Source organism: Pipistrellus hanaki (genome assembly GCF_964339955.1).
Source record: "Pipistrellus hanaki genome assembly, chromosome: 17".
NCBI lineage: Eukaryota > Metazoa > Chordata > Mammalia > Chiroptera > Vespertilionidae > Pipistrellus > Pipistrellus hanaki.
In genome coordinates this window covers 44,238,744-44,265,359 of record NC_140519.1, presented here as the reverse complement: position 1 = coordinate 44,265,359, position 26,616 = coordinate 44,238,744, and the positions used below count along the sequence as shown (strand labels likewise).

General features: G+C 36.1%; 1 protein-coding gene across 2 annotated transcripts in view; it reads right to left on the bottom strand.

Annotated features, from left to right (window-relative positions):
- Window positions 1–26,616, bottom strand: part of SNTG1 (syntrophin gamma 1) — a gene marked incomplete at its 3' end in the record, with an annotated part of 103,739 nt that overhangs the window by 21,235 nt on the left and 55,888 nt on the right. Inside the window, exons 8-15 of one of the 2 annotated variants that reach the window (XM_084864728.1) lie at window positions 22,905–22,961; window positions 22,371–22,428; window positions 21,493–21,536; window positions 21,360–21,401; window positions 11,381–11,483; window positions 7,761–7,843; window positions 6,599–6,729; window positions 3,206–3,335 (exon numbers count right to left, since the gene is read on the bottom strand). In XM_084864728.1, the coding sequence (XP_084720854.1) occupies window positions 3,206–3,335; window positions 6,599–6,729; window positions 7,761–7,843; window positions 11,381–11,483; window positions 21,360–21,401; window positions 21,493–21,536; window positions 22,371–22,428; window positions 22,905–22,961 (648 nt within the window). Of the gene's footprint in view, window positions 1–3,205; window positions 3,336–6,598; window positions 6,730–7,760; window positions 7,844–11,380; window positions 11,484–15,233; window positions 15,389–21,359; window positions 21,402–21,492; window positions 21,537–22,370; window positions 22,429–22,904; window positions 22,962–26,616 lie in introns of those variants that run through there. The other variant, XM_084864729.1, reaches the window with a different exon arrangement.

Here is a 26,616-nt window from a genome sequence, read left to right as displayed (position 1 = left end):
TTTTTATATTTTATATTCCCAACTCAGCCATACAGATCTTAGTTTTTTTCTATTACCCAAATCTTCAATAAATATTTATTTTTCTACCATATCTTGTGTGTGTGAATAGTTTTCTAATTTATTCCATTAATATCGCATACGTTTTGGAGTTAGATTTTGTTGTTGTTAATTCTCACCCAAACATATTTTTTCCATTGATTTTTAAATTATTTTTTACAGAGTGGAAGGAAGGGAAAAGAGCAGGAGAAGAAGGGAAGAAAGAGAGAAACATTGATGTTAGAGAGATGCATCTATTGGTTGCCTGCAACCTAGGTATGTGCCCTAGACCAATATTCAAACTCACAACTCTTCAATCCACAGGTCCACTGAGCAATACCAGCCAAAGCTCAACCTGTTCTTAATAACTTTTATTCATCTAACTAGAGGCCCGATGCATGAAATTCGTGCAAGAGCAGGCCTTCCTTCCCCCGGCTGCGGGCACTGGCTTCCCTCTGGCACCCGGGACCCGGGATTCCCTTGCAGCCCTGGCTTTCTCAGGAAGGGACATCCCAGTCTAAACTCTGACCTCTTTGTTCATAGGCTGATGCTCAACTGAGCCACACTGGCCAGGTAACTACTAGTATGTCATTAAAAAAAAATCCTACAAAGCTATTATTTTAATATTCCATTTTCTATTCTAATCATCACTTATTTATATGTAAGTACATTTCAAGTACATCATTTCAAACTCACGATTTTATTTTTAACTTATTTTATAATTATTTTGAATGAGAACTGATTACAAGATCAAAAGGACATGCAATTAGAGTATAATCACAGGGAGGTTAAAGAACAAGTAAGGGACTTAAAAAAGAGCAACATTATCATCATAGGCATGTGGCTCTCTCAGCAGCTGAAACAGTACAGACAAGACAATTGTCTGCTTTCCCGTGTTTCAAGCTGAGCACTGCGCACAGGGCTGAAAAACAGGCAGTAAAATGTGGCTTTTCCTGCTTGGTGCTTACAGAGGAGAGAGACACTTATAGCTTCACGTTCTGTCTACAATAAAGCACTGTCTTTTCAAATGCCTGTTTCCTAGTTTATAGCATTCCAACCACACATCCATTCCCATGGAACGGTTTTGATGAGAACTCCTAGGTGTGGGGTGGTCAGTGTAAACTTGGATCTAGGTGAAGAGAAAAAGCTTAACATTCTATTCTTCTTCAATGTTTTCCTAATAAATATAAGATCGTGGCTCGTTTGGAGAATTAATTGTAGCATGCAATGAAATACAGAGTTCGTACTCTCACAAGGTATGCCTCTCTCTTCTTTAACCCTAGAACATCCCTACAAAGGAATAAGGGTTGAGAATCGGAAGTGTAATCCTCGAAATCTTTTTTTTTTCTCTCTGTCACTCTGATGCCTCTTGTTATCATCTGTAATTCCAATATGATGAAACCACCACATTAACAAAGATGGAGCGTTGCAGGGTCCTTCTTGCACAAGACAGACATACCAAGCCAGGCCTCCTTGTTTAGAGATATCCCAAGTACGGCATCGTGAAAAAAAAAAATCACCTAATTTTATTATGAGACATGGGTTAAACACACCAAATCACCAAAAATTTAAAAAGGTAGCATAATACTAAGTATTGATATAACCTGGGAAAAAAGACCTGTCAACCATAAATTTCTCTTTTTTTTGTAATATATTTTATTAATTTTTTTACAGAGAGGAAGGGAAAGGGATAGAGTTAGAAACATCAATGAGAGGGAAGCATCTATCAGCTGCCTCCTGCAACACCCCCTCCTGGGGATGTGCCTGCAACCAAGGTGCATGCCCTTGACTGTAATTGAACCTGGGATCCTTCAGTCCTCAGGCCGTTGCTCTATCCACTGGGCCAAACCAGTTAGGGCTCAAACATAAATTTCATAGTACCTTGGAAAACATTTGGCATTACCAGAAAATGCTGAACATGGACATACCCCATGACTATCGATTTCATTCCTAGATAATCCCTAATCATTCACACAGGAGATGTATGCATGATAACCTATGACATCCATCATTGCCTTCAATGGATGATGGTCTTCCTATTTTCAAGAAATATTTGCCATAGTCCTTTTCAGATTTCAAAGCAAAATCTGTGCAAATATGATTGGATCTGGAGAGTAATTTATGTGAAAAGAGTTCTGCATGTTTAATTGGTTTTAAAAAATTACATACTTTTGCTTGACTTTTGAATTTTTCTTAAGATTTCTTAAATGCTCAAAATGAAGAGTTGTGGAAAAAGGAGCATGTTTAAGGCATGGATATTGTGTAATATATATTTTTAAAGAGTAATTAAGATCAAATAAGTTAAATGCTCTATACCAATACTCAATGAAGCAGGGTTCATAGTCTCAGATATTTTGTTAAACCATACTTTCCCGAAAAGTAAGGGAAAGAAAGGATTGACAAGTTCGTTAATCAATAGTGATAATCATAAGATAGCAATAATAAAGAGACAGGAATGGGAAAAGAAAAAAAAGTTTGAAGTAGAAAGACAGCGGGAAAAGCAGAGAAGCCAGTCCTGATAATTATGGGCATGGATCTCATGGGCGGATTAGCATTTCCCACAAGAACATCACTGACTTCCTGTGCCAGTACAGTCTTAGGCAAGATCTTCAGTCTGCATGCCAACTCTTTTTATCCTTCCTCCAACCACTTTAAACATTTCTACTCCTGCGATTCGAAGGTCACTAAAAGAAAACCAACAATACTCGAAATTTAATATTGTTTCATCCCAGAATACTTTTGTATACATGCATGCGCACACAGGCGCATGTGTGCGCGCACGCACGCACACGCACACACACACACATGCACACATATCTCTATATATTTTATATAGAAAGTGACTACATGCTAAATATATATTTTCACTTATTTAATCAATGCAGAAATTTAGTAGGTTACTGGATGGAAACTTCTGAGTGAATGTATTCTTGAACAGATACATTTATTTGGCTACACAGGACAACCCGATTTCCTTTTGGTCAGTATTCCAGAAAGCTTTCATGATGGATTTTCTTAGATGAACACCGACTAGTTGGTGTAAACTTATATAGGCGTGTGTGTGTGTGTGTGTGTGTTTATGTGTGCGTGTGCGTGCGTGTGTATGTATTTTTTAAAGAGATTTACCAAAGTGAAGAACTCTACGGCCAGGTATTGAATCACTACTCACATTGTGCTTTGTGAGGTTGGAAATATTAGTTGCTATTGCTTGTAGCCAGTCAATGCAGTCGTCAGCGGAGAGGCACTGGATGATCCCGCTGCAGACCCCGTCCACAGCAATGACTTGGAAAGCATTCTGCCTGCAGATGTGTCAGCACAGATCAGATCAAAACATCATCTCATGGGTCTATTTGCAAATTGAAATCAAGCCTGTTGAAAAATTCTTCTCTCAAACTATACAAAGTCTGAGCCTCAAGTTCAGACTTGTTTGCAACTCTTAATATCTGTTTTTAAATAGAAGGTTAAAGATAAACTTAGATAGCATGTAAGTTTGAATTCTCAGAAAGCACCTGGAGATTCAGATACATTTGAAGACATTCTGAGTTATTAAATATATGTTATGTAAATAGAAGTACATCTATGATATGTTAGGACTCTTTCCCAGTTTACCATGTATAATTTTCTTATACATAGAAACTTATTATTTGAAACATTGATGTGAGATACACTGGTTGCCTCCTGCATAGCCCAAACCAGGTGGGGGATTGAACCCGCAACCAAGGTATGTGCCCTTGACCTAGAATCGAACCCATGATGTTTGGTTTACCTTAAAACTACATGAAAAGCCTTTAGATAACTACAACTATTGTTTGCGCAATCTTCTTTTGAATTTGTGACAAAAATATGCACGGCACAAAAAGGATGTAATGTTACATGATTTTCTTAGGTTTAATTTTAGAATCAACAGTGCGTATGACTGAAATATCTAGACAGAAGCTCAGCCATCCTTGGAAATGAGAACTAATTTGAGTTTAGCAATATACATTTCTTTCCACTCTCTGATGATTGTTAACTATTGCTTCATGTACCATGAATTAAAGTGTGTCTTGGGCATATTTGTTCATTCTGTTTTAAATGAATCATGGCAGTTTGATATTTTTAGCTGATTGGAGTTAATGCACTTAGATCAAATCTGCAATCTATGTAATCTTACATGTGACATAAGTCCCAGATAAAATAATTCTGAAGGATGAACCTTTCATAAATCCAGGGCTATATATTAACATAAATCACTTGTGACATTCTGTCTCTACTTTCCAGGTTGGCTTGGTGGAAACCCTACCATAAATAGAAGGGAGGTATTTGAAGAGCTTCTTTACTTACATACGATCTCTTATTTGGTTATTTGGGAAGGTGTTGCAAAAAATAGACTGATTAAAAAGATTACTGCTTGGGGAGAGATTTTGCCTCTACTATTGAATGAATTCGAATATTGATTAATTGGTCCACAGGGCCCCAATTTTCCCTAAAGGAACTCGAGAATAATATACACCAAAAAGTGGCAGGTTCTGGTCAGGACACATAACTTGGGTTGTGGGTTTGATCTCCAGTCAGGACACATGCGAAAGACAACCAATAGATTTTTTGCTCTCTTGCTCTCTTGCTCTCACTCTCTCTCCCTCTCCCACCTCAAAAAAATCCATAATAGTTAAAACACACACACACACACACACACACACACACACACACACACACAACTTTGCAAGCCATGCTGTAACATTTTTATATAATCTTGAAAGCCTGAAGCCTTGGAATGAAAGGATCTCATTTGTGTTTTAGAATGATATCTCTGTGGTGGTTAAAAAGGTGGAAAACTTAATAAGGGAAGAGAGATATAAGAAGGATATACTTGTCATCGTGAACAATTATTTATCTTTTCTTTTTGATCCATACTATGTCCACTGCCTGTGTGCTTCTTTAGAGACGGATCCAAACACAACATCTCCCAATCACAAGCATGTCATAAACTTTTATTGAGTGAAGGAGTGTGCAATAAATTTGTTCTTGAATCTGAAATGCTGTGCTATCCACTCTGAATAGTGTCATGTTTATAACTGCTTATTACTGTATTGTTTATTGAGTGTAATTCATTCAATTGCTAAAAGCTTGATGTATATATAGGAAACTAAGATAATTATACTTACAAATTAGGGAGGATCAAAGGGCCTAAATGGAATTAATGTTTCTGTACTTCATTCAAAGTGACAAATTGTCAGTACCAGTAGAATCAGAAGATATGCATGTATACTGAAGAACTTAGAACAACTACTCAGAAAACTATGGAAAATGTTATATTCAAAAACACTATAAATAAACTAAGATGTAACCCTAAAACTGTGGGTATAGCTGAAGCAAACTTTGATGGACATGTTTAGTTCTGATTATAATATATATTAGGAAAATAATCTGAAAATTTAATGATCAAATGAGGGTTTGGCAAAACTGTGGCCTATGGGCTAAATCCAGCCTGTCATCTGTTTTTATAAATAAAGTTTTATTGGAACAGAGCCATACCCATTCATTTATATACTATGTATAACAGTTTTATTGTAAAGGGCAAACATTAAGGCCTGCAAAGCCTAAAATATTTACTATATTTACTCTTTACAGAAAACTTTCTAAGCCCCTAGAACTTCCATCTCAAGAAACTGCAAGAACAGAAAAGCAAGCCAAAGAATTTAAGGAATGAAAACAATACAAAAAAAAGAAGCCAAAACTACTGAGTTACAATATGTACACATAACAAATAGTTTCAACAAAGCCCCAAATTAGTCCTTTGAAAAAAATAAATTACTAAAATTTACAACCCCCTAGCAAAACAACCAAGATAAAAGAGAAAAAAAAATAAATTTCAAGAATGAAAAGTAAGATATCACTAGTGTTCTATACTTATTTAAAAATCTAATACTATGATAATATTATAACTATATGAAAAAATGAACATAAGAAGAAATACAAAAATTCAATAAAACTTTATCTATTAAAGATACTGAATCCATTACAAAATTATTAGAGTCAGGGTGTTAAGTTCTGTTTTATTTTAATCAGATTAATAAATATTTTACTGTATTATACTATTCTTTCCTAATTCTTCTTCATACTACCAGCAATATCCTATATAATAAAAGCCTAATATGCTAAATGTCTCTTCAACCAGTCACTATGATACGCACTGACCACCAGGGGCAGATGCTCCGACTGGTAGGATAGCTTGCTGCTGGGGTCCGTCCTATTGGGACTGGGCAAGAGGGGCCGGACATGCCCTAGAGCTCTCTAGCAATCCTTCCCTAGGCCCGATAGTGCACCAGTGGGATCCCTCGGCCTGACTTGCAGGTTGCTGGAGGGTGCAGGCCAGGCCGAGGGACCCACTGGTGCACGAATCTGTTCACCGGGCCAATTGTGGCCCAATCCCTGTAGGCCAGGCAGAGGGACCCCACTGGTACACAAATCTGTGGGCCTCTAGTATGAAAGTAAGAACCAGAAGGTATCCTATATTAAGAGTTTGACTAAAGTTCCCATTTTGAATTAAGAAAAAATCAGAACTCGGTTAACATGAACTCACCGACTCACATCTGTCCCGGGCACATACTGAGAGAAGCGGGAATGAAGCAGAGGAAGCAGTCTCAGGTCACACCACCGCTTCTCCCACCTCAGGCCTGGAGAAGCTGGCCATGAAGAACATGAGAGCGTGTCCTGAAAAGAATCCCAACATTCACTCGTGTCTTTTTTTTTTCTTTTTTCTTTTTCTTGTGTTTTGTGTTTCTACTTCACAAATCCTTTTGGGGGGGGGGGGGAAAGCATATATTTCCCCCTAAATAATCAGAGGGTATTTACAGATTACCCCAAGGAGAAGTCCATATTCATTGACAATAAGATTATATTTAACTTCTTTATTAATGGAATTCTAACAGAAAGTGCAGGAGTACATCACTCAGATTAAGGATGGTCACAGGCCTAAGCTGGCAGGGGAACATCCCCCGAGTGTCCCCGGACTGTGAGAGGGACCCCTCTCCCAGTGCCTCTCACATTTTAATAAAAACCTTAGTAAAAAAAATAATAGCCACTTATAGTTAGCTCTGTTAGCCTTCATGTTTGTGAGCACAGAGGATAATTGTTAGTTTTACATATAACCAGAAAGAATTGTTTTGTATTTAGAATGCATGAATGTTTTAAAAGGTTTAAAAAATTGTAAAAGTCAAAACTTTATTCTAAAATACACGTGAAAAATTTTTTTAAAAATCCATTTCATTAAATATGTAAAAAACACACATGCCAATTTTATCAATCATTAAATGTATGTACAGCTTAACATTCATTATAACATAATGTATGGGTTAGAATTTTCTCATTTTACATTAATTCCCTGATATGCATGAAGATTGTTAAGAAAACCTAAAAAGTGGCAAGTAAAATAGCTTCTTTAAGCTAAAATAATTTCAGTAGAAAAACGATACAAGTCGTGGCAAATCATTTAGAGCATGACATAACATATAACATTTAATGTCATAAAATGATTATAAGGTGTTATGCACGACCTCTTGAAGCTAAAAGTCTCTACAGCTTTCGGACCTCAGAGGAGAAAGATACCTGACCTACTTATGTTTTTCTTCCTAGCTTATCATAATGCTTACATTATGAAGCCACCAAGGATTTCAAACCAGATTCACTATCAGGTTCTGCAAAATACAAATACACATGTGTGAACCACGCTGCAGCCGTCTTACTGTGTTATTGGGGTGATAGTTGAGATGTAAGCCACTGTCACAAAGCGGAGAGGAGGTGCCACTACTCTGGTCGCTTGGTGCACCTGCAGGAAACAAAACACAACACCCCACTGGTCAGAGTGTCCGAGAGCTCTAGGCCAGTGGTCGGCAAACTCATTGGCCAACAGAGCCAAATATCAACAGCACAACGATTGAAATTTCTTTGGAGAGCCACATTTTTTAAACTTAAATTTTTTCTAAGGCCACTTCTTCAAAATAGACTCGCCCAGGGCCATGGTAGTTTGTGGAAGAGCCACACTCAAGGGGCCAAAGAACCGCATGTGGCTCGCGAGCCGCAGTTTGCCGACCACGGCTCTAGGCGAATGCATTCTACACTGCTATATTCTATTATGCTCAGTTCTATCAAGCAAATCAGGTGGCGAAATAAACTTCTCTTTCACTTATACCAAAGTCGGAGTTTTGCAAGTTAGCTCATTGGCTAAGGATATTGGGGTACTAAAAGAGACCCGCCAATATTGGTCTTCGATTTCAGAAAAGGGAAGGCTTTATGAAGGAAAATAAACAATCTTATAAAAGTAACATGTAATTTTTTCTTTATTGATTAAGGTATTACATATGTGTCCTCACCCCCCCTCCACTGCCCCCCACCCCCACTTCCCAAAGTGAACTATATTTATTACCCTTAATAGTGCAGGGTTTTGTTTGTCATCAAAGTTCTATATAATGTCACGTTTCAGCCTCCTGGCAAATCCTACCTTTAGATGCAAACAAAGTTTTTCTGTGTTATGTTTTTGTAAGATCTCTTAGTAAATACTATGCTTGGAAGTACCCTATTGCCACTATCTACTTTTGCAAAACTGCAACAAAAAACTGAGGCCTATTAATATCTATTTTTTTAAAGATGAGCTATTGGTATCTTAAATATTTTTCATTTTTCAAGATTTCACAGTTTGGTCATTTTTAAAATTAGGCCTAGAAACATTTTTTGATTTCTGTTTTATTTGTTTTTTCTAAAGACAATATGCTTTTTGGAATGGTTAATGTTGATAAACATGAGCTATTAGTGTAATTGACTCCAAATTTTCACTTGTAATATTACATTTAAATTTCAACATCATTGTCAAAAGTAACACTCCTAATATATTAACTGATTTGTTAATATGTAAATACATAAACTTTTATTACTCTAAGATTCTCGAGTTGTCTTGGTGCTCAGAAGGGAATCATACACTTTTTCCTATACTAGCCTGAATATGGTTTTTCCACTCTTTAAATCTTAAAGATTTTATACTTTGTTTTAGCTACTTTTCCTCTTGATGTTTATCTGCAACTCTCTTATGAGATAATATTTGTAATGCACTCACATATTACTTTAAAACTTTTACCCATTTTAAATGGAATAAAATGAAATCATATTAAATTCTGTGAATTGTCAACTTAGTTTAAATAGACAAAAACCATTGTGAAAAAACCTATCCCGATTTGCAGCACCAATAATTGCAGGTAACTTTTATGTAATAGATATGAGGTAACATGAATGTCAGCTCAGGAAACAGGAGTGAGCAAGTGCTGTTAGAGAAATGGCACCGATAGACTTGTTCTAACAGGGTTACTATAAACCTTCACTTTGTAAAAAATACAATCATCTTCAAGGCTCAACAAAGAGAAATGCGATAAAATAAGCATGCTTGTACAATGCTACAGTAACCATTGGTGTGATTTTTTTTTGCAAGCATAGACATAAATTAATGAAAATAAGAAAGTGATTCCTTGATTCTTACTTCAGGCACAAAAAAGTAATCAATGTAAGATGAAATATAAAATTCAATGCTCTAAGACAGTGGTCGGCAAACCACGGCTTTCAAGCCACATGCGGTTCTTTGGCCCCTTGAGTGTGGCTCTTCCACAAAATACCACGGCCTGGGCGAGTCTATGTTGAAGAAGTGGCATTAGAAGAAGTTTAAGTTTAAAAATTTGGCTCTCAAAAGAAATTTCAATCATTGTACTGTTGATATTTGGCTCTGTTGACTAATGAGTTTGCTGACCACTGTTCTAAGGCTGCTAGGAAAATATCTCTGGTTTCAGGTTCAGCCATTATTTTTCACAGAATATACAGGAAAGGAATAAGCATATAAAACAAAAATAACAAAAAAGAATAGTTAATTAGATTTTATCAAAATTTAAAACTGCAAACCTAAGACAACTTTAGATAAAAAAAAAAATATAGCTATGCACAGATGGAGTGCATAGTTATATTTTTTTATCTAAAGTTGTCTTATATACAGATTATATTTTTCAAACTCTTGCAGTGCAATAATATAAAGACATAATAATAGAAAAATGGACAAAAGGCTTGAGTAGACAAATTACAAAATAAGATATGCAAATGGACAATAAGATATGCAAATGGAACATGATAAGGAGCTAATCATCATTAGTCTTCTGAGAAACGCAAATTAAAACTATAATAAGACACCACTACACACCAATATAATGGATAAAAATAATCTTTGACCATCAAGTATTTGAATAATGTAGAGCCTCCAGAACATTCATACACTGCTGGAGTAGAAAGTAAGAGGTCTTTAAATATATTTTTATTTTAGAAATATGCTTGATAGTTTGTTAACAAGTTAATTATAATATTCTGTAACTCAGCTGCTCCATTTCTATGTACTTATAATTGTAAAACTTCCAACACCTACACAAGAATGTTCATAGCAGTTCAATCTATAATGGCAAAATACTGGAAACAGCTCTGTTGTCTATAAACAAAATAATGCAATATCAAACCGTACTATATTCATATAATAGAATCCAATATTACACAGCAATAGAAATGAACAAACTACTGAAAGATAAAACAATGATTGCACATAATGAAAGAAGCCAGACATAAAAGAGTAAATACAATATGATTCTACTCTACCCAGCCTTAAAAGAAACAAGGATATGATGATAAATGGGAAATCAATGGTTGTTTCTGGCAATGTTATTTACTGGGAAGGCACAGAGGAGCCATCCTGTGATTTTTCAGGATGTGGAGTAAGCAAACGTGTATTTGCTACAACTGTTCCAACTATTCACTTAACGCCTTTGCATTTCATTGCATGCAAATTATGCCTGAGTTAAAAGTGTATTCTTCTTTGATAGTTTTAGCAAAAATATTAGAAAATATACATTTCATAGTATGCAAATTATATAGACATTTTTAAGTAACTCTTACAAAAATTAATGTGTTTCCACATTTTCATCCGGAAAGCACTTGTCAATGCTTGTTTAGCAAGTCCAGCAGTCAAATAAATGCTCATCGTTCTCTCGTTAGAAAATTACATTAATCAAATATTATTAATAATACTTACTAGAAATACACAATGCATATTTTTGATATACTTATTTTTTAAATAAACAATGCTTCTTCAATTAAATATTGGAAGATAACTATAAATTCAATGAATATATTTTGAAGTAAAAATAACACTTGTTCTTTTTCCATACGTATTAAAAGTATCCTGGCGGAAATCCACATTGGAAAAGAAATCCCTATTACTCATTAGTGTCAGAAAATAATACTTATAAAGTAAATGTGATGATTAGACCTATTCTTCATAAATGCTTACACGCACAATCTTCATTCAGTGGGAGTTTGAGGAAAGCAGGTGCTCTCTTTAAGAAAGACACTGTTAGGGTCACTTCTTCTCCAGCATTCCTAAGAACTTGAACCTAAAATTTAAAAAAAATTAAAAAAAAAAAAAGATTACAATATTACCAGAGTGGTCACAAAAGTTTTATGGTTGCAAAATCTTGAAATGATGTGCTGCCTTTTCCACCTTTCACTATTCCCCTGGTGGTCAGAAATATGCTATGAAAGACAGAGGGGAATAAATAGTCTAACTCCGCAGAAATACAGCCATCAATATTCATCCTCTTTTTACCATTCTGTGGTCCCTTGTTCGCTCACAATATCATCATCTTCCATTCATATTTATGGAGGTTATCTTGAGCTTATGGTCTACATCAGATAAATGTGAACCATCACAAAGTTTACAGGAAAACGTAGTGCTCAACCCACTATATTTATTAAGTCAAAAATATTTACTGAGCATATATGCAACATTTGGAGATCTACAAATAAATGACCTTGTAGATGTTGTCCAGAGTGCTAATGTTATGTAAATAAAATGGCTCCAATTCACTCAAACTCTTTGCCAAAAAAGAAAAGAAAAAAAAAAGGTATTATTTTCCCATTATACCATTGTACATTTTATTTTATTTTCCCTGGATATTTAAAACAAAAACAATACTATTATTACCAATAACTCAACCTTTCCTAAATCATGGAATCAATAGGTCTCAATCTACCAGTTAAAAGAATGGCAATTTCTTAAAAAATTGTTCCAGGACAAGTGCAGGGTACATCAAAAGAAATACAAGAAGCAGAGGATTTACTTAGAGCAAACATACCTGGAAAAGATATAAATATACTTATAATTTTAAAAATCTTGTGTAAACTAAAAAAAGAAATAAGGATAATTAGTAAACAAAGAATGTATTGCATAATCGGTGGACATAGACAACATTGTGGTGATGGCTAGAGGGAAGGGGAGGCAAGAGCTGGTGGGGGTGGGCAAAGGTCGGGGGGAATGTGGGGACATCTTTAATAGTGTAAACAATAAAAATAAAGCTATAAAAAAAGAATAATTAGTGGAAGAAGTAGTTACTAGACATAGGAACATAACTGTTATGAAACAATGCTCAACCTCAAGTTATGAAGGAATTGGCTGTCAAAATAATGTAAGTTAATTTCTGGTCCCAAAAAAGACAACCAAAACAGAACTTTCAAAGGCAGATTTTAAAAAAAGAATTGAGTAGGCACCCCAGAACAGGGGAGAGATGTTTTAAGTGTTTTTACCCAATGAATCCTCTACCACAGCTAAGTAAAACATTCTTTTATCCACTGAGACACTAGGGATAGGTCCTCTCACCTCCTCAAATAGCACCAGCAGGTAATAATAGGAGCAAGATAAGGGAATCAGATCAGAGGAGCAACAAGAGCCTCTAAGAATTACATTGGCAATGGAACCACAACCACAGAATTAGACCAGTATGGGTGTGCTGCAGTATGGGTAAGAGCCAGTCACTTTAATTTTATTATTATTATTTTTTAGTCCTTTATTTCTTTTTCTTTTTTTATTGTTTAGAGTATTACAAGTAGTAGAACATATGTTTCCATCTACTCTCCCCCCCCACCCCCCCCGGAGCACCCACAACTGACCTTCCCTTAGCCTCCCCTAGCCACCCTGGCAAATGCAAGAATGTTGAAATACTGGCTTGAATTTTGTTAAAAATTTTAAAGCTCAAACTAAAAATAGTTCCATCACTTTCAAAGGCCCCATTAAAATAAGATTTTATGCAAAAAGCCCGTGAAAAGTCACATCCTAGACGAGTTGAACTTTAACTCAGCAAGCAGAATGCTTTGTTCGTTAGTTGACTTAATAATAGAAATACTTTCCCACTATTTGTTTTAATCTCAAAATGGTTACCTTAATGATTCAAGCAATATTTTACTTTATTTTATCTAATTCTTAAAGAATAAATTATTCCAGCATAAAATTACTGATCTTTTCAATCCATATTATTAAGTCAAACTAAAATAAATAAAAATTAATTCAAAAAGGTTACATAATTAGCTTGAAGAAAATAAATAAGAGATTATTATTAATATGAATATGGATGAACTAATTCAAAATTCACCATTAGCATACAGAATCCAACAATTGACAAATTAAATTGTTCTATGAGCCTTTATTTCAACAGAGCAAATCTGGATAAAAACCAAGAAATTATTGCCAATATAATTAATTTCATCAAGTTAAATGTACATACATTATCTATTATTGTGACATAGATGATAGAGAGATTAGATAGATACAAGTAGATTTTTTCTTTTTCATTGGAAATTCTCAAAGAACATTTTGTCAAACTAAGCTGCAATTCCTAATAAAAAGTTAGGAAAAACAAGAATATAAGAAAACTCATGATATTTCTTTAATATGACCGTCTCTATGTCTAGCATGGCCCTTTTCTACACATTTGCATGGCTAAATCTTTACCTCCTTCTACTCTCTGCTCCAAAAACATTCCAATGAGTCCTACCTTCATCGGCTTATTTAAAATTAGAGCTCTCCAAATCCTTTCTTGCCTTGTTTACCTGCTCTGCCCATGGTTCTTTATGGTCAATTGCACCTTGTAATCTATCGAATACTGTGCTAATATGTATGTAGTCTGTCTCTGCTCTATGAAATGGTGTGCTGCATAGGGGCAGTGAGCTATATCTTGTTCACAGATGAATTCAAACAGCTAGGCCTGGCAGCTGGCCCATAAATATAATCATTATAGACTTTAGAATGAACACCCTTAATAAGTTAATTTTAATAAGCAATAAAATTATCTTAAATGTTAAAAGAATCAGACCATGTCTTTTAAAATCGGGCACTGAATAAAGATGCTGTCTTCTCTATATTTTAAAAATAGTTCTTAAGTTCTTACAAATACAGGATAGGAAAATGAAATTACTTTTGTAAATATTAAAAAGTAATGGAAGGTGGGAGAAAAAGGCATATTTTAAGGTTGGACATGCTTTATTGTACTTTTATATAGAGTTATGATATGTTTAAGGCAGGATAGTGAGGTACAAAACATCTCCATATTTATCTAGGAAAATACAGAGTTATTAAAATAGCCTCATACGGATGAAAGTATTTTGTATAATCGCACTTGACTGAAATAACGAATGCACATATTTATTCTAAATGTATGATATTAAAAACCATAGCTACATGAACATCTAGATTGTAAACAGTGTACAGAATTAAGTAGAATTTTGAAGGAAAATGGGGAAATCATAACTCTCCTTCCTTATTTTTTTTAGATTCCGTATGATTATCTCATATAAAATGAATTGTCAAGATCTGAAAAAACAAACACTGTTACATCCACATTAGATTTGCAGCTGCAGCATACAATTACTAAATATCTGTTTGTGTATATTAACATGTTTACAGAACACAGACCTAAGAAGTAAACATTTTAGAGTTGCTTGTGCTGTTTCCTGCCATATTCTGTCATTTCAATCTATTGTGTAAGTCGATTTACTTATTTTAAATGCCCTGCCCCCTCCATAACACTCATTGAGTGTAGTATCCTCTGATACCATGAGCATCATTGAGGGGTCACCAGATTAGCCTATGCCAGCATTTCCTTGGCTACAGAAGTTTGCACAAGGGAAACACAGCTGTACTTGCCAGGGGAAAATAGTAGTTTCTTTGGGAGTCTGATCATTTCAAATACCTAAAAATAGATGTGTATGCCTCAACTATAATATAGTAAATGAATATCCCAAATAGAATATATTAAGTGAATAGGGAGAAAATAGTTTGCCTTATATGTTGCTAAATACATGAAGAAACTTACCATGCACAACAATACTGGAGAGATGACAACTGTATAGCCATAAGATATTTATGGAATTATGCATAATGCATATACTTCATGAGAGGCATTTACTTTATTTGGAAGCCATATATGTCCCCATCTTACTTGTATGGAAATTATTAAAAATATATAAGGATGGATTGTTAGCAAAATTATAAACTTATTGTCTTCTTAACATTCTCTCTCATCTAGTTTTCTACTTCTATTCCGACAAAGTCCTTAAGGACACTCCCTAATGCCAAAAAAACAAACAAACCCACAAAGACAAAAGAACAACCGAAACTGGTTTGGCTCAGTGGATAGAGTGTCGGCCTGCTGACTGAAAGGTCCCAGGTTCGATTCCGGTCAAGGGTACATACCTTGGTTGCGGGCACATCCCCAGTATGGGGTATGCAGGAGGCAGCTGATCAATGTTTCTCTCTCATTGATGTTTCTAGCTCTCTATCCCTCTCTCTTCCTCTCTGTAAAAAATCAAAAAAAAATATTAAAAAAAAAAAAAAAGAACAAACCAACCAACAAAAAAACACTCCTTAGGAAAACTTTCTGCTCATGCACTCAGGGTTCATTAGCACCTTCATTCTTCCCCAAACTGCATGTGTTATCTTAACCCAAAGGCACTGCCAGGAAAGGGGTAAACACATTAATGACAATTTGCTAAAAATAGTTCCGGGCCAGTCTGTTTTTAGATTAGCCTCTACATAAAGCCACAGTTTGTCAGAGAACATCTAGAGTCTTGAGTATGTCTTGTGACCTCCTAGCAATGCTTTAGTAACAGGGAATTTAAGCTCTAGCCCATTAATGGAATAGAAGCGAATGAATGCCATCCATAGACTTTTCACTTGGGACATAAAATAAAAATGATTTCTATTCAGACAGAGATTTTAAGAAGGATGTTTTCTTTCTTTCTTTTTTTTTGAGAGCATATAAACTCACAGAGAATACTTTCCAGTGAAACAGCCTTGGAGAGAAGGACTGACTGTAATTCCCACAAACATTTCCCTTGAAAAGCAGGTGAGCATCAGGGAAGCCGGACTCCCTGCCCGGATGGAGTGTTAAAGACACTAGACGCGCATGTCTTTGAAATTCCCTTATTGTCATGCCACCTGCCTTGGTTCTATGTGAAGTGCTGAGTACAACAAGAGCATGTGTGCCAGTAATAACAGGAGGAAACAAAGCTTTACTTCCATCTCTATTATTGCTCCGTCTCCATGGCAACCTGGGACAGCCATAACCCCAGGTGGTGCTGGTCCACAGCTACAACTTAGCGAGAGAAAAGATGGGAGAGACATGTTGACAGATTGATTGGGGCAACATCTTGTCAGCTCACTGGCCTGGGAAATCACTACAACCCCGCCGCTGACTCTGGTCCCATCGGAGCTTCATAAACTGGTGACACAATAAAGATGTCTCCAACACATAGCTTGCAGGTCTGAAGATGGGCCCAGCACTGTTTCTGTTCACGGCTGGAACTGACAAGCTCACTTCCGCTACAGTGTGCAGGAATCACACAATGAATGAACAGCAACAAATATTTGCATTGTTAAGGAAGTCAATAGCGGCAATCAAGTATGCCTTCTTTTTGATATTGCTTTGTGAAAGCAACTGAGAAGGCGTTCTTAGTCATTTTCCAAACTAATTAGCAAACTCAACAGGATGTAACTAGAAGATATATATAATCTGATTCTAACTGTTGATAAGGAACAGTATCAGAGAAGTGTTTGCTCTAGTTCTGTGAAGTGTGCCATAGATATTTTAATCAGAATTCCATTGACTCTATAGGTTGCTTTGAGTAGTATATACATTTTAATGACGTTAATTCTCCTAATCCATGAACAAGGTGCTTCAGTTTGCTTGCATCTTCCTCTAGTTCTTTCTTCAATTTCCTATAGTTTTCCAACTACACTCACACCCACTCACACTCTCACCCTCAGTCTGGTCTTGGTTGGTTTTCCACCAAGAATTACAGTTTTTTAGAATTGATTTTAAAATCACAGATCAGAGCTATAATATTTTTATTATTAAGATCATAACATTAGGAAAAAAGCAGGTGAATCTCTTTTTTTAGGGCCCACGAACCTCTAACCTGAAATCAGAAATGTTCATTTAGAAGAAAAATCTCTGAAATCATCTACCTATTGTTCCTTGTAATGACCTGTTTTATTTTAAAAGTCTTGTATGGTGTCGGGGAAGCCGAGGATTGACTTATACCCCCAGACAGAAGCGTACAGATACAAGCACTGTGATCATCTAACCCAGCGTTTTTCAACCGCTGTTGCCTGGTGTGCCGTAGGTGCAGACAAGACAAGAATTTTATAATTTTTCACTATTTTGTTTACTTAATATTTCATAATAAAGTAATTATAAAATACTTTCTTTGTGTTTATTTGATTCCTATTCAAGAGAATTACTTTATATATAGTCAATATAGGCACAGAGTTAAATTTTTTAACATTTTCTAATGGTGGTGTGCCTCGTGATTTTTTTCATGAAACAAGTGTGCCTTTGCCCAAAAAAGGTTGAAAAACACTGATCTAACCTAACTTGAAGCATTTGCACAAAGAATTTCAAGAACAATTCTACTGAACACCCAGGACAGACAACAAGGGATCCCCCTCCCACAAAAGTTAAACCTTAAACTTCAGTACAAAAGTAACAGCTATACTGTTGAAGGCTTCTTAAGAGAGAAACTGGCCCTAGCCAGTTTGACTCAATGGGTAGAACATCATCCTGCAGACTGAGGGGTCCCAGGTTCAATTCCAGTCAAGGGCACATGCCCGGGTTGTGGGCTCGATCCCCAGTATGGGGCATGTAGGAGGCAGCTGATCAATTATTCTCTCTCATCATTGATGTTTCCATCTCTCCCTTTCTTTCTGAAATCAATAAAAAATATATATATTAAAAAATTAAATTAAATTTAAAAAAAAAAAAGAGTGAAGCTGATCATCATGGACATGGGCAACAGTATGGTGGGGTGGGGGAGGAGGTGGAAGAGGGCGTAGGAGGGATAAATGGGGGTGGAAAAAATAAAAATAAATAAATAAAATAAAAAGTGAAACTGATCAGAGCTAAATGCAGAATTGCTAACAATGTGACTGAATAGTGTAGATTAATAAAAGTTACATGCACAAATAATATACACTGAGTTGCCAGATTATTATGATCTCTGAATGCATAATAATCTGGCCACTCAGAGTGTGTGTGTGTGTGTGTGTGTGTGTGTGTATAATTAGAAGCCCGGTACATGAACTCGTGCATGAATTCATGAATGGGTGGGGTCCGGCCAGCCTGGCCAGGGGAAAGGGACATGTGCAGTTGGCTGGCCTGCCTGCTGGTCGAACTCCCGGTCGAGGGGACAATTTGCATATTAGCCTTTTATTATATAGGATATACACTGAGTGGCCAGATTATTATGCATTCAGAAAGCATAATAATCTGGCCACTCAGTGTATAGTCATGCCTACAAAATTTGTTTCTGAATTTGAAACTTTATGTGAATTACTTGACTTGGACTAAGGAACGTGGTATATCAGCATGCTATTTTAAGACCATCGACATCCCCTGAGATGCGTGTGCTTTTTTTGCCCATGTAAATCCATTCTAAAACATTTAATTAACATCTTAGTTCCACTGAGGTGTAGTACGTCTATTTGTTCAGGTAATTAATAGCGAGGACACAAGCATCAAATCTCTGTTAGAAGTAAAAGATTAAAATTAAATAAGAACGTTAGTACCGTATTTTCCTGCATATAAGACGACTTTTGAAACGAAAAAAAGCCTGCTCAGATTGGCCAGAGACAGAGAAGCGGTCTATTAAAAAAAGAACTGGTGTTGCCTTGGAAGTGGGGGGTAGTCTTATACAGCGAATATAGGCCTAAACCTCTGTTTTAACTGTAAAATTAGGGGGTTGTCTTATACACCGGAAAATACGGTATCTGTATTTCAAAGCTGATAAGGTTAAGCATCTTAAAGATAAAAGTTTATTGTGAAGGACCACATATAATTTCTTGGTTTTTAAAATATATATTTTTTATTTCAGAGAGGAAGGGCAAGGCAGAGAGAGATAGAAACACCAATGCTGAGAGACAATCATTGGTTGGCTGCCTCCTGCACGCCACCCTACTGGCGATCGAACCTGCAACTCAGACATGTGCCATTTGACCAGAATTGAACCCGGGACTCTTCAGTCTGCAGGCTGATGCTCTATCCTTTCAGCCAAACCAGCTAGGGCACCGCACACAATTTGTAATGCAATTCTAAAGTCCTTTTCTTTGAAAGAAAGTGGACATCCTTAACAAGTAGCAATATTAGTCAGTTCTAGACTTTCAAGCCCCGTGCATCTGCTTAATCAAAGGTCCATCACTATTTATGTTAAGCACGCTGCCTGCTTCTGAGGAGCAAAGTGCAAAAACGATTCCATTTAACAGCAGGTGGCTGGAAAAGAGAAGGCGCGTCTTTTTGCTCCCTGTATAATGAGCTCAAAATCACTTTGTACTTTTGGGGGGAAAGACTACAGTGAAAATATCTTTGCTTACACTACCATATTTAAAATTAACAAGAGTCTGCACACACAGTGCTCCTTGCGACGCTGTTCTCTCGCTTGCTTAAAACACTACTTTCCTCTCTGCATACTTGCAGGAAGCTTGAGACTTGACAGATTCATATTTTACATAAAATCCACCACAGAGTGGCAACAGGGGTAGTCCAAGTAAGATTTTTAAGAAAACAAAGACAAGTGACAAATACTGATTAATTATCCTGAGTGCTCATAATCAAATCTCTCCGTAATAAATATTACTACTTGTGGAACTGCAGCTTTTCACAGACACTTGAGGCTTGAAATAAGTAAGTGTATCAGAGTGCTTTCTAAATCCCTTTTAGCAGGGGAGAAATGCATTACACAACCAAATAAATTAGAGCTGTAGGCAGCAAAAGGCTTATAATGTTTTATATTTTGTTGGACCCTTGAGTCTAAACAATTAACCATCATTTCTCCTCTATTTCTTCCCACATGAAGTAACACAGAAATTCAGCAAATGCTCTGTAAGTGTTGTTTAATCAACCATGGCAAGCCTTTTCCAAAGTCCCTGACATTTTCCTATTCCTTTCTCTTTTTTTTCTTCTTTTAAAAAAAATATTTTATTGATTTTTTACAGAGAGGAAGGGAGAGGGATAGAGAGTTAGAAACATCAATCAGCTGCCTCCTGCACACTCCCTACTGGGGATGTGCCCGCAACCAAGACTAACGTACATGCCCTTGACTGGACTCGAACCTGGGCCCCTTCAGTCCACAGGCCGACACTCTATCCACTGAGCCAAACCAGTTAGGGCATTTCCCATTCCTTTCTGCATGATTGTTATGGCATCTCAGCATCTCAAACAGAAGCTTCTTAACCTCCTATCTTCTCCCAAAGTATAGCTTAGAAGCCACATGCAATGGAACCACTTGAGCTGATTGTTTAAAATCTAATTCCTGGTCCAGCCTAAGCTGACTGGATTAGAATATCTGAGGCCAAGTTTCAGATCGGCAGGTCTACCAAAAGGCAATAAAACACCACAATAAAAATTGAAGACCAATCCGCCTAGTGTTAAGCCTGTTTGGCTTGAAAGTAAGCTCCCTTAAATTCTGTTTCTCTCTCCCCGCCCTGCCCCATAGTCTTTATATGGTTATCCAATTGACCTGCTACTGTGTGAGATTCTACAGGCATACATTTCATTGATTTAAAATATTTGCAAACATTTTGAGATATATTTCCAATAGAAATATACTTAGTGGACATTAATTAGTAGGCATTAATTTAAAAAAATTAGGAAAAACATAGCAAATGACCCTCCTTATGTAATCTTTGAGTTACATCTCATATTCAGCTGTACTCCCTGATCTATTTCAAATATGAAAAACACACACACACACACAAAAAAAAACACAAACAAATACACAAACAAACAAACCCCAAACACCAATTAAGAGATCAAGAGATCCTTTGTAAATCTAACAGCACCTTATTCCCATGTCACATCCTTCAAATCAATGAAATGAGTAGTTTTTGGCAATGTACTAAACCTTCATTTACACCTGGGGAAAATCATGATTTAAAGAAAACTCACCACTTCTTCATGTCTGCATTTCCTCACATTGATTCCATTTATCTGCAATGAAGGAGAAGGAGAGTTTCCTATGGTATATCATGACTGACTTCATGTTTTGGCTGCCATAAAACAATCCTGGCAAAATGCATACCTGTAGGATGGCATCCCCGATGAAGAGCAGCCCTGACAGTTCTGCTGTGAATGCAAAGGGACAGCTGATTGTGCATGAACTACTTTCCTCACACAGATAAGATTTTTTTTTTAAAGTCAAACTGATAAAAGAAAAAATACATGCTTACTCTGGATATTATCTTAAAAGATGCACCATGGAAATATTATCTTAAAAGATGCACCATGGAAATACATTTATCACATGATTCAGCCCAAATACTGAGACACAAGCTGTGATATTTCTCTTTAGTCCTACCATTTCAGATCGTACAGTTGTTAAAAAAAAAAAAAAACAGTCACTCTTCTGGATGGATGACTACATGTTACCATGTACTGACCATTTTAAGGAAAAGTTTAGATCTAGACATTCAGTCCATCGGCTCTTGAATCAGCTCCAACTTTCTTTTTAAACATTTGATTATTGTATACATCTCAGTCACTTTATACCTTCAGTGTTTTTCCTAGATAATAGTTTAGGTGGAGGGATAACTGGGTTAACTTGCATCTGAGAACTGTAAATAATAAATGTCTAAAATTACTTATACTCCCCGTGACTTATTATTTCATTTATCTGTGTGTTTGTTTAATGAAAGAATTAAAACGCGATGCACCCCCCAATTCATATGCAGTCATAGCCTCTGTTTTCTCTCCTTCTCGCTCTCCCTTGAGAGAAGACCTTCCCTGGGGAAATAAAGGGCACAGACTCAAGAATCAGGCTCAAGTCACTTCCTGCCTGGTCTTGGGGAAGCTGGAGCTGTTCAATGACATACTAACTTATGATTCTTAAATGCCATCTTATTCTTCAAAAACAATAGCTTGCAAAGGAATGGCTACTGTACTATCCTCTTAACTCTTTACCTCTTTGCTCCTTGGAGATTTTTGAAATGACAACTGGAATGTTATGTTCCGCTCCCCCCTGTAAAGATAAAATCATATATTGTGCTTTTTTAATTGGAAGAGATAAAAATGCAGTGTTTAATGAGAAACTGGACAGGCTACAATAGAATTCAACCAATACTTAACTTAAGATCTTATTAACATAGAACCTGCTCTTATTCCCTTCACCAATAAGTCAGGATTTCCTACTCTGGTTGATTAAGGTATGATATGCACACTAAAACACTATATTTGGTAATTTAGAGGAAACCAGATACGAAAGTTTGCTATATTCAATGCCAGGGGAAATAAAAGTTTCAAATACTTTTGCAAAATTTCTTAATCAAAAGGTGACTAAGGTCTTTGAGAACCTACTGAACTTATATTTCAATCCAAATATTGAGGAGTTTGCTATAGCCACATCTGTCTAATTATTAATCAGATAAAATTAAAACACACAAAAATACAGCATTATAGGACAACCTTTGTAAGGCTAAGCCTGGAAGCGCAGGTTACCTTTATGCTTAATCCAAATCCTCCCACAGTTTGTCTTCTAATGGTCACCGTTCTTTCCTGAAAGAAAGGATGTTAAAAATGGTTAGCTTTTAGAAAACTACATCTACATGGCATATTCCTCCTCTAGGTTTTATTTTATGCAAACACACACACACACACACACACACACACACAAACACACACCGTGTCCGAATAGAGACTCCCAAATCATGCAATAAATGGAGTGTTTTGTAATTTTAAAATCGAACATTAATAATTTATTTGTCAAGATAAAAGGCCTATAGAGTTATTAAATAGCTAAATGTCTAAAGATTGATTCTTTCCTATGATTTTTTGGACATATTTTGGGATCAACTTTTAAATCTCTTCTCAATTTCACATTAAGCATTCTTGTTGTCTAAGGAATGACCATGTTTTGGTTGCATCAAAGTAACTCATTGTCAACGGTAAATATTATCTTTGTCAACTCAGTTCTTATCTTTATCACCACAAGTCATATTGTTATGAAGATTAGAGCGCAGAGCTGGGAGGCTGCCATGTCCCAGCACATAAATGATTCATGTATATATCTGGAATTGCAAGTGCAAATAAACCAGGTTCAAAGGAATTGCTTTTTCAAAAATAAATATATTTTTATTGATTTCAGAGAGGGAGACAGAAAGACAGATGGAAACATCAATGAGAGAGAATCATTGATCGGCTGCCTCCTACATGCCCCACACTGGGGATCAAGCCAGCAACCTGGGTATGTGCCCTGAATGGGAATCGAACTGTGACCTCCTGGGCAATCTATAATTTTTAAAATAATCTAAGGCTCCTTTTACTTGTGTCATATTAAGAATACTTTGACTTAAAGCACTAATAATGAAACTCTTGTATTTAAAAAGATTCACTCAAATCATTTGAGGTGAGATGATTCATTTTCTAATTTTATACAGAAAGACTATTTTTCCAGCTCAAATTGCTCATCCAGAGGAAGCATTCAAAACTGTACACAAAATTTGTTCCTGTAGAAAGGAACAAATATCCAGATTTGTAGTTCATTCATTATTTTAGGAAACAATTGTGACCTCAAATGAAGGTTGTAAAACTAACACAAAAATATATAAATAGCACATAATCAGAAAATGAGCAAAAGGGAACAATCTTCATTGTTCACTGCTAGGAATCACCATGGTGATGCAATCTCATTTAATGCTGTCACATGAATTATGAAAATCAGGTATTCCATCTTTTTCACTCGTAAGAACCAATATTCAGAGAGGGTAATGAACTCACTTCCAATCACAAAGCTAGCAAATGGTGAGGCTGAGATTACAAGTCAAGTCTGTCTAATTTAAAAACCAATAGACTTTCTACAGTTAAAACACACACACACAAAAAAAAAAACAACAACAACAACAACACACACAAAACTAACCTTCGGTCTGACACTCTTAAGTCAAATATATTGAAATCCTTTTCCAGGGCAGCACAATAAAACCCAATAAAATAATGAACAAAACAAAACAAACAAAAAGTAATGTCAGGGAAATAACAAAGAAGAAAAAACTGTAAGTTGTCAGAAACAAGGTTGAAGTGGTCTGAAGGTAAGAGGAACCACGAGGTAAGAAGGCTCACATGACCTCTGGCCCTGAGGGCATCCACTGGGAGCCCACAGCTAGCAGGACAGGGGCAAGGTGAGACGTGGCCCCATCGTAAAGTGTAAGGATGAAAAATGATTCCAACCACCAAAAGAGCAATAGTAGAAGACCTGCCCATTTTGAACTTGGCTCTAAATATAAGAATTGAAAACCAGTTCTTCTGAGAATTTGTAAATGAATTGGTCCACAGGTGGGTTTGAAATTAATTTTGTTCTATCTAGGAAGCCTCAAAAGCCCAAATTGGGCATTAAGTTTAAAGGATATCTGAATTGCTAGGATCCGTAGGCACTTGTCTAAGGATGCAAATAGTCTTTGTAACACATTATAGAGCTAAAGTCCAAAAAATTCCCCCACAGAATCAAATAACATGAGTTCACAGTGAAAAGTCACAGGAGGAAATAGAGCACAATGAATGAATCAGCAAACAAATAAACAAACGAACAAACAAACAAGGGCCAAATAACACACCAAGATCTACAAAGATGGCAGATACTAGAGTTCCAGATCCAGTCCTAGAAATAGGATTAACATGCTTACTAGAACAAGAGATGTCAAATGAATGACAGTAATATAAAATATTATGAGGCAAATGAATGGGACAGAATGGAACTTTTAGAAGCAAACAATATAATTACCAGAGTCAGAATTTTAATATATAGTTCAAACAAAAGACTAAATTTAACCAAAGAGAGTTTAGTGGACTGAAAGAAAGACTGAGGGGGTTACTTTAGCACTCCACAGAGAGACAAACAGGTATAAAATATGAGAAAAAGTAGAGAGTGAAGAATCAAAGGAGTGTTTTTAAATATACGTAAAAAAATTACTAAAGGGAAGGACAGAGGGAATGGGAAATAAGCAACATTTAACAAGTTAATAACTGATCACTTTTTTGAATGGAAGAAATGCAGAAATCCTCATATTTAAGAAGCCGTATGCCTCTGAAGCAAAGCAAATAGCAAACATTTTTAGATGGATGCATCAGAGTGAACTTGCAGTCAACACAGGCAGAGACTCTGAAATCTCCAAAGGAATCCGACAGAAGGGACAGATTTCCTATAAAGAAAAAATAACTCACTAGAAGGCACACTTTCGAAGACTCCACACTCAATCAGGAGCTGGGTTGAGCAAATGGGATTTAAATTTTCCAATATTTATATCATTTCCCATCTGTAAGAATGAAGTTGGACTTTTATCTAACACCATATGTCTGAGTGTTCTAGAAAGTTCTATCTAATGCTATAATTTAGCCTCAGAAAGAGCCATGAGTTATCAATCACACTCATTGCTCTTCTAACTAGCACTGAAATACCACTGTGGAAGATATCCTTAGGTGAAATTAGTTTCGTTTAAGAAGAGCAATTTTATTATAAAACAGGACAAGTTTTAGAACTTATCATTTGTTGTGCAATAACATGAAAGACATCACCTTCACTTTGTTGCCATATGTGATCTGAGAAGAAAATTACAGCAAGTAACAAACAGTTGGCTTCCGGGATTCCCCAGACACGGTAGCTCTTTAGCTTGAAGACTTAATTTTCAGCTTATTAATAGACTTACCTTGGAGTGTCTTGTTGGTGGTGAATAATGCTGAACTTTCCACCTCACTCCTCACTGACATCCAATGGGAGTCACACCAGGTCCTAAATCAATGGCCCTCACTAACCAAAGCTAATGGCCTTTTTGCAGACTGCTGATCATTCTTTTGTCACAGACTATTTAAATCATCCTGAACCACGGGTCTTGCTGCCAAGTGAGATTAAATAGCTCCTATGGGATTACCCTCTCTTTTAGTTAAGGAAAAACTAGTGCTGTATCTCCTCTTTCTTTTTTTTCTTCCTTCCTTCCTACTTCCCTTCCTTCCTCCTTTCATTCCTTCCTTCCTTCTCTCTCTCTCTCTCTCTCTCTCTCTCTCTCTCTCTCTCATTCTTTCTTTCTACTAAAGAAATATGACTTGTGTAAATCTGGCATAAATGTATTACACAGGATCTAGATCAGTAAAATTTTGTAATTTGTAAAATTCAGTATTTCAACATTGAACTATTATTATCACTTCTAAATTTGGCAGTCGG